Source organism: Ranitomeya imitator, chromosome 2 (assembly GCF_032444005.1).
Source record: "Ranitomeya imitator isolate aRanImi1 chromosome 2, aRanImi1.pri, whole genome shotgun sequence".
Taxonomy (NCBI): Eukaryota; Metazoa; Chordata; class Amphibia; order Anura; family Dendrobatidae; genus Ranitomeya; species Ranitomeya imitator.
Window position 1 is genome coordinate 800603764 of NC_091283.1, and position 13581 is coordinate 800617344.

At 42.2% G+C, this 13581-nt stretch overlaps 1 protein-coding gene across 1 annotated transcript; it reads left to right on the plus strand.

The window, feature by feature from the left end:
- Positions 1–1887: 1887 nt before the first annotated feature.
- LOC138666827 (putative olfactory receptor 1F12P) lies at positions 1888–9936 on the plus strand. The gene is made up of 2 exons (XM_069755003.1): positions 1888–2010; positions 9205–9936. The coding sequence occupies exons 1-2, from the start codon at positions 1888–1890 to the stop codon at positions 9934–9936; spliced, it is 855 nt and encodes a 284-aa protein (XP_069611104.1).
- Positions 9937–13581: the final 3645 nt, after the last annotated feature.

Genomic DNA, 13581 nt, shown 5'->3' on the forward strand with positions numbered 1-13581 from the left:
ATACAGCGCTAGATAGCTTAAAAGCCGGTAATTCAATTACCGGCTTTTGCTTTCTCATTCCTAAACCCGACATGATATGAGACATGGTTTACATACAGTAAACCATTTCATATCCCTTTTTTTTGCATATTCCACACTACTAATGTTAGTAGTGTGTATGTGCAAAATTTGGGCGCTCTAGCTATTTAAAGGGTTAAATCGCGGAAAAATTGGCGTTCGCTCCCGCGCCAGAATGGTAAAGACAGTGACTGAGGGCAGATATTAATAGCCTGGAGAGGGTCCATGGTTATTGGCCCCCCCCTGGCTAAAAACAACTGCCCCCAGCCACCCCAGAAAAGGCACATCTGGAAGATGCGCCTATTCTGGCACTTGGCCACTCTCTTCCCATTCCCGTGTAGCGGTGGGATATGGGGTAATGAAGGGTTAATGTCAGCTTTCTATTGTAAGGTGACATTAAGCCAGATTAATAATGGAGAGACGTCAATTATGACACCTATCTATTATTAATCCAATAGTATGAAATGGTTAAAAAACACACACACACATCATTACAAAGTCTTTTAATGAAATAAATACACAGGTTGTTGGAATAGTTTATTATACTGGTAATCCACCTGAAGACCCTCGTTCTGTAAAAAAGGTAAAATAAAAAAACAACAATATCCCATACCTTCCGATGATCAGTCTCGTCCCACGCTGTAAATCCATCTGAAGGGGTTAACTAATTTTACAAGCAGAAGCTCTGCTACTGCAGCTGTGCTCATGCCAGTAAAACCCCAGCGAATGAATGTAAAGTAGGTCAATGACCTGTAGTTACCTTCAGTTGCGGTGAGGCGCCCTCTGCTGGATGTCCTCATATGAACTCGAGCCTGGGAACTTTTCATATATAGACAGTATTTATGTTTTTACGATTTTTTGAGAACATGGATACATTGTATGTCCGTATGTCGGTTTTGCAAGCCTGCGAGAAAATCTCGCAGTACGGATGCCATACGGATTACATACGGAGGATGCCATGCGTAAAATACGCTGACACACCCTGCCTACGGAGGAGCTACGGACCACTATTTTGGGTACTTTTCTGCATATTACGGCCGTAAATTACGGACCGTATTTTTATACGCTGAGTGTGAGGCCGGCCTAAGCGTTACCTTTGAGAATACCTCTTGTTCAATTGTATGCACTAGTAAAAAGAACTATTACTTTGTAAAGTTACAGAGTGCGATAGCCGTGGTGAAGCTATTGCTTCATAACGCCCTGGCACAAGTGTCCGAGTCCCAATGTGCTGCCCGGTGTGAGATGTATCACATTCACTTGTATGCCGCAGGCCTCCGCTGTCTCCAGACATACATCTTCAAGAAATGCTGCACATAACTCAGGGGACACCCTGTTCATTTCAACAAACAAAAGTTTCCCGGACAGTTCAAGTTCATCAGAATGTAACATGCAATATTGGGCACAACACTTATTTCTTGTTTCCTTAATACTAATTTAAAAGTCAATATCGACCCATTAACAAGCCTTGCCATATGACTTAGGATAAAATCCAAACAAGAATCTCAATTTTCAGATCTCATACTTTGCACTGATGAGGGGCAAAACCCCAAAACACAGTGTCTGCGAATTGAGATACTGATTTGGCTTTTATCTTAAGTCATGCGGTAAGGCTTGTTAAATTGTCGATATTTACGTTTTAGGATTGCTACTTCCAATAGGTTGCAATAGAGTTCAAGTTCTCTACCTCTTTGAAGAGTCAATTTGCATAATTAATTCCAAAGAGGAGCATTGAAATGGTTTATAAGCCTCCTTACACTGGCTTGCCAAACCAGGTATGTCACTCTTTACAAAAGAGAACGTTATCTCTTAGATCCTAGTATTCAATTGATCATGCTGAATGTGACGCTAGTCACTTCTCATGACCAAGCCGTAAGTCAGAGGGGTCAAGGAGTCGAAGGTCAGAAGACAGGAGGATACGTCATAAACAGAAGGAAGAGACAAAAGCGTAATCAGGTAATGCTCCGAGGTCAGAGTACTGGGAGGTTAGCGGATCTGAGCTGAAGGGTTAGGGCGGATAGTCAGAACTAAGTCCAAGGTCAGGCAACAGATCAATCATACAGAACTCAAGGCACAGGAAAGCACAAACCTCACAAGCTTGAATGTACATCTGGCAGTGGTCTGGGAGAGTTGCTCAGTTAAGTAGGCATGGCAATCACCTGGGATAGTGAACACTTGAAGACAGCCGACGCCTCCCAGTCACAGATTGGATAGTTGAGCTGTCAATCAACACACTGACAGCTCAGCATGCCCCTGTACCAGATTGGATGGCCATGTTGTCCATCAAAGTACTGTCAGCTTCAGGACGCCCTGTAGCGGATTGGACAGCCAAGCTTTCAGTAACTGTATCCCAGACACCCTGAGGGGTGGAACCGTGACACTGAATTTCTTTTCAACCTTTTTTTGCAAAATAATTAAATATACAAAAATATCTCTGCCTTCAGATAACATTTAAGCCATGCACTGATACAATAGAAGCCTTATGGATTTCTATGCCAGCCATATTGTGGAGCTATATAGAACAGAACTGTAACATGGCCATTTGCATAAAATATCGATGATAAAGGATCTCTTCCCCCCCCCCCCAGACACTTAAGATTATGAGGTATATAAATTTGAAACAATTTACTCTGGTGGGTTTCTGTTAATAAACTACCCAACCCTACATCATATGATTCCCTATCTGTTGACATCCCCCATGAATTCTACTGTCATACAAAATATAAATAACCATATTATACCATTTTTAATTGAAAATACCAATAAATTAATAATCACATACATTTGTGTAGGATTTATAGTTAAAACGTTGTTTTGACCCTTTAAATTAACTTATTCTAAGTTACTAAAATACTTATTCTACATTACAATGTATGTGAGAGCATAAAGTCACTTCCTGTAGCTCTTTCTAATGGACTTTTTTTCTCCTTGTATTGAGCAATGGAACATAAAATCCCTTGGGATCTGGGCCACTGTCCCACGCCTTTTCTATCTGTGCCCACCAGTGATCTTATTGCAATATGAGAGGTGACTATTTTTTTTGTGGTTTTATATGGGTTCATATTATGGACCTCTAGATAGTCCACATGCTGTTGATGGGTCAGAGAGAATTCCTGTGTAGCAGTGCATGTAATGAAACACGCTACATTTTTTTTCTTGCGCACTTGTGTTATTATGTGCAATATTAGAGGCACATCGAGGTAGTTTGGTCTCGTAACAGGAAAGTATTACACAAAATGAACCTGAAATGTACTGTATCCATTGGCTTGAGACTATTTTTGATGAAAACTGATGGAGGACGGAGGGATTTTTAATTTTGTGGTTAACTGCTCATGGCCACCTCTACAGTCTTTCAGAGGAAGCTGGTTTTCTAGACATCGCTTGAAAGCTCTTTAATAATAATAATACTCTTTATTTTTATATAGCGCTAACATATTCCGCAGCGCTTAACAGACGTTATCATCGCTGTTCTCAATGGGGCTCACAATCTAAATTCCCTATCAGTATGTCTTTGGAATGTGGGAGGAAACCGGAGAACCCGGAGGAAACCCACGCAAACACGGAGAGAACATACAAACTCTTTGCCATAGAGCTTGCAAGCACTGCCTTGAAACTACCTGGATCACTGCATCTTGCCAGCTTTAATATTTCTGTCCTCTTGTATGGAGCGTGGCACATCCATTTTGCTTGTCCAGTCTGTTAATTATAGAGAACCCCACTGCAACTCAGTAAGGGGAAAGCTGAGAACTAGAATAGCGATGTAGTGATGAAGATCAGTCGTAAGAGCAACCTTTAAAGTAATGGTAGATTGATCATGCTAAAGTGTAAGACTTTTTCCATTTTACTTTTCCAAACTTCTGCAAACAACTTGAAAACTTAGACATCAAGCTAAAGTGTAAAAGTTTTTGCATATTACCTTTGCAAACTTTTACGAGCAACTTGAAAACTAAATAATTAATAGAAAAATTGACTTATTCCCAGGATTGTTAAACTCCAATGAGAATTAAAGAATTAGCGTAGAGTATAAGGCTGGGTTCCCATTGCGTTATGGGACCGCGTTAAACGGACAGCGTTGCACGGTGAAATTAACGCCGTGCAACGCGGCCGTTAACGCGCCCATTCACGCTAATGGGAACGCGCTTCACTAGCGCGTGCCATGTTCGGCACGCGCTAGCGACGCTCCGGTGATTCCTGGCACGCCGCGGACGCTGCTTGCAGCGTCCGAGGCGCGCCCGCGGTCCGTTCCCCGCTCTCGCAGATCGGGGATCTGCGAGAGCGGGGACGTTACCGCGACCCCGACCGCAGCCCCATAGAAAACATTGCGTTAGCGCAATCCGCTAGCGCTAGCGCTAAACGGATTGCACTAACGCAATGTGACCCTAGCCTAAGTTGGATGTGACTTACAACATAAGAGACTCCACCATGACAGTGGAGGGTGCCATTTCTACGAAGCTTATGAATTAAAATCAGTGTAATCGGATAGGAGCAAAGTTAGCAAAAATGCAGAAATTTAGAGGTAAGTATTGACATTTTGTCCACTTACCACATTTTACAAATTGCTATCGTCACATTATCTCTGTTTATACTGGTATGGCATGGGATTGATAATAAACATTTCAGTCATATCATGGTTATCTGTTTTCATTTACAGTAAAAATTCCATTGTTAGTGTATGGCACATAAGTATCTGTGTATAAGTGCCTGCAATAAACAGAGTTGCAGGGAATGAAGTAGTTTACATGTGTATCTCACTTCAACGCTTCCTTCATTCTTCTGCTTCAACTTGTCTTTATGCACAAGAATCAACTCTGTCCATTGTATGTGTACATATGGCAAATAATAAATTCTTTGCATTATAATTTGCATTTTTTTTCTTTGAAATAGCTTTTACATGAGCAAGGAGACCAACGTCAGGACCAGGATGATTCATGAATAAGAGCAAGAGACTTATTTATTAATTAGTGATGAGCGAGTATACTTGTTACTCAAGATTTCCCAAGCATGCTCAGGTGGTCTCCGAGTATTTTGGCATGCTCGGAGATTTAGTTTATGTCAATGCAGCTGCATGATTTGCAGCTGCTAGACAGCTTGAATATATGTGGGGGTTGCCTGTTTGTTAGGAAATCCCCACATGTATTCAAGCTGTCTAGCCGCCGCAAATCATGCAGTTCCGTCGACATAAACTAAATCTCCGAGCATGCCGAAATACTCGGAGACCACTGAAGCATGCTCGGGAAATCTCGAGTAACAAGTATACTTGCTCATCACTAGTATTATCCCCTCACTGACATCTGCTGTAGGTAATGACTGTGCTACAGCCAGGATCTGCCACCAACAACTGCTTATTACCCTATTAAATACACCTGTCAAACTCTGACAGCAGCATTAACATTATCCATTAATCTTTCATTTCTAACCACACATAGCATGAGTTTCACTGACCCGTATGTTACTCCAAGGCCATGTTCACACGTTCAGTATTTGGTCAGTATTTTATCTCACTATTTGTTAACCAAAACCATGACTGCCATATTGTAGATAATTCCTTCCAACTAACTCCCTTCTATATCAACCCCACACTTTAACAACCCTGCTCCCACGGAACACCCCTTCCCCCAAATTAACACTCGTACACCTTTTTCTTTGATAAATTGGTCAAATTGGCCAAATCGGATCTTGGAGCTCCAAAACCCGGCAGAAACCAGTAAATAATAATGAACCATCCAGCATTATCCCAAGTCGTGACCACAGGCTCGGGGGCACCTTTGTTGCCGGAAAATCTTTTCCATAACACCGACTCTCAGTGACCCTGTAGAGCCCCAAAATCCACCAAGCAATTAACCAAAATACAAACATAAAGGGGAGGTTACCATCCACCTGGTGTACAACCGCTCGCCGAAATGACCCAATGATAACATCATCCAACATTTTTGTTAATTTTACCTTAATTTAACCCCTAAATTAAAAGGTGGGAGAGCAGGACCATTGCTCTTGGTGCCTCATGCCGATTGCTAGCCCCCACCACTTCTCAGACAGATAAACCTTGCTCAACTGTAAACATCCCCCCTTACAGTCCAACCCCTCTAAACTTTTGACCCTTCTGAGCCCGCGCTTCTAACCATATTCATTTTAACCCCTGCTTGCCCTACAAACCATGGGGCACTCTGTCCATGGCTTCACTGAGGGCAACATTTTTCCTGGATTGGGTGATAAATACAGAAGTGATGACATGTTTCTATTATACTTTTTCTCCGATTATTCCACTCCTGGTTTTGACTTACAAATGCTGATTTAAAATACTGAAGAAATACTGAACATGTGAATGTGGACTCACTCCAGAACATACTGACACACCCATCATTCCTTCCCTAGGTCTAGTCATTATTTTCCAATATTCAACACATACTAGGGTTGGAAGCCATTGAATACTTTTTCCAACAGTACACAACTATAACTGAGGAACATATGTTTCTTTCACACAGTATTGATTTTGTACTGAAATGTTTTTTTCCTTTGAGGGTTCGACCTATCGGCAGTTCAAGGGCTGCGCAATGGGGACGTGAATTGTCCCCAGTTACACAAATCTTGATAACCTAAGGTTAGGCTATCAATGTTAAAGTAGTGTACAACGTCTTTAAATATCATGTTAATGGGCTGCCCCATTTAACACCTAAACATCCCAAAGGTTTCAACCGGTTTAAAATTACAAAATCAATATCACTACTTTACTCGCTGTCTTTTCTGCGCAGCATCTTTACTGCTCCCCTTCTTTGTTCACATTACGGCAGTGGCCACATCACATTTACAACACATGGCCGATACAGCCAATCAGTTGGCTCGTATATCTGGTGCTGTTTACACTTGCATCACCGCTGCTCCAGAGATTGGCTGCAGTGGTTACATTACATGTGATAAATATAACTAAAGGTACCTTCACACTCAGCAACTTTACAACGAGAACGACAACGATCCGTGACGTTGCAGCGTCCTGGATAGCGATCTTGTTGTGTTTGACACGCACCAGCGATCTGGATCCTGCTGTGACATCGCTGGTCGGAGCTAGAAGGCAAGAACTTTATTTGGTCGTCAGATCGGTGTGTATGATCGTGCTTGACAGCAAAAGCAACATGCCTGCAATGATTTACATGGAGCTAACGACCTGTGACGGCCTGTGAGAACGATAAGTGAGTCGCCGTTACGTCACTGGATCGCTCCTGCATCTTTCTGGAGTTGCTGTGTTTGACATCTCTACAGCGACCTAAACAGCGACGCTCCAGCGATCTGTTCGTTGTCTATATCGCTGCAGCGTCACTGAGTGTGAAGGTACCTTTAGCTGCTGTGGCTATGTAAACAAAGACCGGGGAATAAAAAGAACAGCATCATCTGACCACAAGTCAGTAACTAAAGCATTTTTAAAAAAAAATTTGAACAAGTAGAAGCCACTGGGAGGTTTTTGTGTGAAACTAGACAAGCACAATGGCTAAGTAAATAGCACTGCAGCGCTGGAGTCCTGGGTTCAAATCCCATCAAGGACAACATCTGCAAAGAGTTTGTATGTCTTCTCCGTGTTTGCGTGGGTTTCCTCCGGGTACTCTGGTTTCCTCCCACATTCCAAAGACACACTGATAGACAATTTAGATTCTGAGCCCCATTGGGGACAGTGATGATAATGTGTGTAACCTGTAAAGCGCTGCAGAATATGTTAGCGCTATATAACGATTATTATTAATTTAAAGAACTATGTTTTAAGTACATTTTTTATTAAAAAAATATGCATTTTAGAGCTGTAACACGTTTCTATTTCCAGATCATCTCTTATACCAGAATGGTTCTTCTCTAAGCTTTAATGGAACTGATTTCATAATTGAAGGCTTATCTGATGCTCCCGAGCTCCAATATCCAGGCTTTATCATATTTCTGTTCATCTACCTTGTCATTATTTTGGGAAATGCTAGCATCTTTGGGGTCATTTGTCTGAATTCCCACCTACATACTCCTATGTACATATTCTTGATGAATCTCTCAATCATTGATATAGCTTATACCTCCAATATTCTCCCTAAACTTCTAAGCATGCTCATCACTAAGGTAAATACAATCTCATTTTGGGGTTGTATTTATCAGATGTATTTCTTTTTAGCCATGGCTTGTGCTGAAGTCTTATTGCTGGCAGCCATGGCATATGACCGCTATTTGGCCATCTGTCACCCTCTGCATTATGTAGCTCTGATGAGTCTAAGACAATCCGCCGGTTTAGCAATGTCTGCGTGGATAATTGGATTTTTGGACCCCAGTGGTCATGCTGTACTTATGTCTAGGCTGTCTTTTTGTGCATCCCATGTTATTGACCACTTCTTCTGTGATATTATTCCACTGTTAAAAATTTCCTGCAGTGACACATCTGAGGTGGAGTTGATTAGCGCTAAACGGATTGCACTAACGCAATGTGACCCTAGCCTAAGTTGGATGTGACTTACAACATAAGAGACTCCACCATGACAGTGGAGGGTGCCATTTCTACGAAGCTTATGAATTAAAATCAGTGTAATTGGATAGGAGCAAAGTTAGCAACAATGCAGAAATTTAGAGGTAAGTATTGACATTTTGTCCACTTACCACATTTTACAAATTGTTATCGTCACATTATCACTGTTTATACTGGTATGGCATGGGATTGATAATAAACATTTCAGTCATATCATGGTTATCTCTTTTCATTTACAGTAAAAATTCCATTGTTAGTGTATAGCACATAAGTATCTGTGTATAAGTGCCTGCAATAAACAGAGTTGCTGGGAAATAAAGTAGTTTACATGTGTATCTCACTTCAACGCTTCCTTCATTCTTCTGCTTCAACTTGTCTTTATGCACAAGAATCAACTCTGTCCATTGTATGTGTACATATGGCAAATAATAAATTCTTTGCATTATAATTTGCATTTTTTTTCTTTGAAATAGCTTTTACATGAGCAAGGAGACCAACGTCAGGACCAGGATGATTCATGAATAAGAGCAAGAGACTTATTTATTAATTAGTGATGAGCGAGTATACTTGTTACTCAAGATTTCCCAAGCATGCTCAGGTGGTCTCCGAGTATTTTGGCATGCTCGGAGATTTAGTTTATGTCAATGCAGCTGCATGATTTGCAGCTGCTAGACAGCTTGAATATATGTGGGGGTTGCCTGTTTGTTAGGAAATCCCCACATGTATTCAAGCCTAAACTTCTAAGCATGCTCATCACTAAGGTAAATACAATCTCATTTTGGGGTTGTATTTATCAGATGTATTTCTTTTTAGCCATGGCTTGTGCTGACGTCTTATTGCTGGCAGCCATGGCATATGACCGCTATTTGGCCATCTGTCACCCTCTGCATTATGTAGCTCTGATGAGTCTAAGACAATCCGCCGGTTTAGCAATGTCTGCGTGGATAATTGGATTTTTGGACCCCAGTGGTCATGCTGTACTTATGTCTAGGCTGTCTTTTTGTGCATCCCATGTTATTGACCACTTCTTCTGTGATATTATTCCACTGTTAAAAATTTCCTGCAGTGACACATCTGAGGTGGAGTTGATTAATTTCCTTGAAGGATCATTAATTACATCATCTGCCTTTGTGTTAACATTGGTTTCATATATATTCATTATTTCCACCATTATGAAGATAAAATCTGCAGAAGGTCGACGTAAAGCCTTCTCCACCTGCTCCTCACACCTAACGTGTGTTATCATATTTTATGGGACATTGATCTGTTTGTACATGAGACCTACAACGAGTTATACCCCCAAAAAAGACAAGTTTGTTTCTCTTCTTTATGGGGTCATAGTTCCTGTACTAAAATCAACCCTTTCACGAGTTTTGCAATATGACTTAGGAGGATAAAACCCAAATCAGAATCTCAATTTGCAGACATGGTGTTTCGGGCTATTGACCCTCATCAGTGCAAAGTATGAGAACTGATTTGGCTAGGTGAGAAGTTCTGGACTGGGATCGAAGGGGTAAGGTTTCTCCTTGTGAACAGTGACATACCGACTCTGGCATGCCAAGGTAAGGAGGCTTATTCGCCATGCAATGCTCCTCTGGGAAATTTAACATGCAAATTGCCTCTTCAGAGAGAAAGAGGACTTGAAATCTATAGCGCCAACTCTTGGAAGAAGCGATCCTATTAGTGACATCCAACCCTTTAACGAGTCTTGCAATATCACTTTCTCTCTGAAGAGGGAACGTTTGATAAAATCACTGTTTTATCTGCTGCCAATATACCAGTTGTCTGAATGAGGAGCTGTGTATAACCCCCGCCCAAGCGTCTGATTCGCAACTTTCTGTGTACACTGTGCATAGGCAGAAATCTGCCAATCAGTGATAGGGGCGGGGTTACATAGAGCTAATGTATATGAGGGATTAAATGGCAGCACTAGTGATAGTCTGCAGATAAAACAATGATTTTATTAAAACTACAGTAAGTAGCCCAGTAAGTGACACCTTGCTGGAATCAAGGTTTCTGTGTCTACACCATGCTGCTTTCAGATTAGCTGGAAAAAACCTTTCTTTAGTCAATAATCACAGTGACAATACAGTGGTTTCCAGACCCCAGCATGTCTATTTATGTTGCAGAAACGCGAGTCTCTGCAAGATAAATATCACAAGTCCAATGTATTGGACACAGTGATTCCGCATGGTTCAATGAAAACATGCGGAATCACCTGCGTTCAAAAGCCGGCAGCGCTTTGGATGCAGTGGACATGTGCAGCATCGAAAGTGCTGCCAATTACTGATCATGGGGATGTAGCCTTAGGCCAGAGTCACACTAGACCGTAATACGGACAAGTGCTATGCGATAAAAAAATTGCATAGCACTCGGACCAATGTTAATCTATGGGGCAGCTGCCATCATCCGATATTTATACGTGTGAGGGAAATCGCAGCATGCTGCGATTGTCAGCGTATCTCGGCCGAGAATCGCCAATGAAAGTCTATGGGTGGGAGTAAAACTCGCACACCACACAGACCATAAGTGTGACTTGCGAGAAATACGCACCGGTGTCCTATAGAAAAGCCGGCAATTCAGTGCGGTGTACAGTAAAATCACACTGACAGGTTAAAACAGGATAGATAAAATAAATGTATACACATACTATAGGTATATATATATATATACTAGATGGTGGCCCGATTCTAACGCATCGGGTATTCTAGAATATGCATGTCCACGTAGTATATTGCACAGCCCACGTAGTATATTGCCCAGCCACATTGTATATTGCCCAGCCACATATTATATTGCCCAGCCACGTAGTATATTGCCCAGTGACATAGTATATTGCCCAGTGATGTAGTCTATTGCCCAGACACGTAGTATATTGCCCAGTGACATAGTATATTGCGCAGCCACGTAGTATATTTGCCAGTTACGTAGTATATTGCCCAGCCACATTGTATATTGCCCAGCCACATATTATATTGCCCAGCCACGTAGTATATTGCCCAGCCACGTAGTATATTGCCCAGTTATGTAGTATATTGCACAGCGAAGTAGTATACAGCACAGAGCCACATAGTATATTGGCCAGTCACGTAGTATATTGCCCAGTCACGTAGTATATTGCCCAGCTACGTAGTATATTGCCCAGCCAGGTTTGTCACAGGTGAAAAAATAAAAAATAAACATATACTCACCTTTCCGAAAGCCCCTTGTAGCCCACAGCAGCTTCTGGTCCCAGCATTGGTATGGGTGCAGGACCTGTGATGACGTCGCGGTCACATGACCGTGACGTTATGCCAGCTCTTTCTAGCGCAGGCGCGCAGGGCCTGTGATGACATCGTGGTCATGGCAGGTCCTTGACGTGCAGGCGCGCAGTGCCTGTGAAGATGTCGCGGTCACATGACCGTGACATCATGGTAGGTCCTTCTGCCATACCATCTTTGCCACCAGAAACTGCAGCGGAAGATGGCGGCCGGTGGGAGCGGCTCAGCGGACTACAGAGGGTGAGTATAGCAGGTTTATTTTTTTTAAAATTATTTTTAACATTATATTTTTTACTATTGATGCCGCATAGGCAGCGTCAATAGTAAAAAGTTGGGGACACACAGGGTTAATAGCGGCGGTAACGGAGTGCGTTACCTGCGGCATAACGCGATCCGTTACCGCCGGCATTAACCCTGTGTTAGCGGTGACCGGAGGGGAGTATGCGGGCGACAGGCACTGACTGCGGGGAGTAGGGGGCGGCCATTTTTTTCCGGACTGTGCCCATCGCTGATTGGTCCCGGCAGTCATGACAGGCAGCTAGCGAGACCAATCAGCGAATGAATAACCGTGACAGAAAGAAAGAAGGACAGACTGAAGTGACCCTTAGACAATTATATGATATATATCCTTGACACACACATACAGTTAGGGCCAGAAATATTTGGACAGTGACACAATTTTCACGAGTTGGGCTCTGCATGCCACCACATTGGATTTGAAATGAAACCTCTACAACAGAATTCAAGTGCAGATTGTAACGTTTAATTTGAAGGGTTGAACAAAAATATCTGATAGAAAATGTAGGAATTGTACACATTTCTTTACAAACACTCCACATTTTAGGAGGTCAAAAGTAATTGGACAAATAAACATAACCCAAACAAAATATTTTTATTTTCAATATTTTGTTGCAAATCCTTTGGAGGCAATCACTGCCTTAAGTCTGGAACCCATGGACATCACCAAACGCTGGGTTTCCTCCTTCTTAATGCTTTGCCAGGCCTTTACAGCCGCAGCCTTCAGGTCTTGCTTGTTTGTGGGTCTTTCCGTCTTAAGTCTGGATTTCAGCATGTGAAATGCATGCTCAATTGGGTTTAGATCTGGAGATTGACTTGGCCATTGCAGAATGTTCCACTTTTTGGCACTCATGAACTCCTGGGTAGCTTTGGATGTATGCTTGGGGTCATTGTCCATCTGTACTATGAAGCGCCGTCCAATCAACTTTGCAGCATTTGGCTGAATCTGGGCTGAAAGTATATCCCGGTACACTTCAGAATTCATCCGGCTACTCTTGTCTGCTCTTATGTCATCAATAAACACAAGTGACCCAGTGCCATTGAAAGCCATGCATGCCCATGCCATCACGTTGCCTCCACCATGTTTTACAGAGGATGTGGTGTGCCTTGGATCATGTGCCGTTCCCTTTCTTCTCCAAACTTTTTTCTTCCCATCATTCTGGTACAGGTTGATCTTTGTCTCATCTGTCCATAGAATACTTTTCCAGAACTGAGCTGGCTTCTTGAGGTGTTTTTCTGCAAATTTAACTCTGGCCTGTCTATTTTTGGTATTGATGAATGGTTTGCATCTAGATGTGAACCCTTTGTATTTACTGTCATGGAGTCTTCTCTTTACTGTTGACTTAGAGACAGATACGCCTACTTCACTGAGAGTGTTCTGGACTTCAGTTGATGTTGTGAACGGGTTCTTCTTCACCAAATTAAGTATGCGGCGATCATCCACCACTGTTGTCATCCGTGGACGCCCAGGCCTTTTTGAGTTCC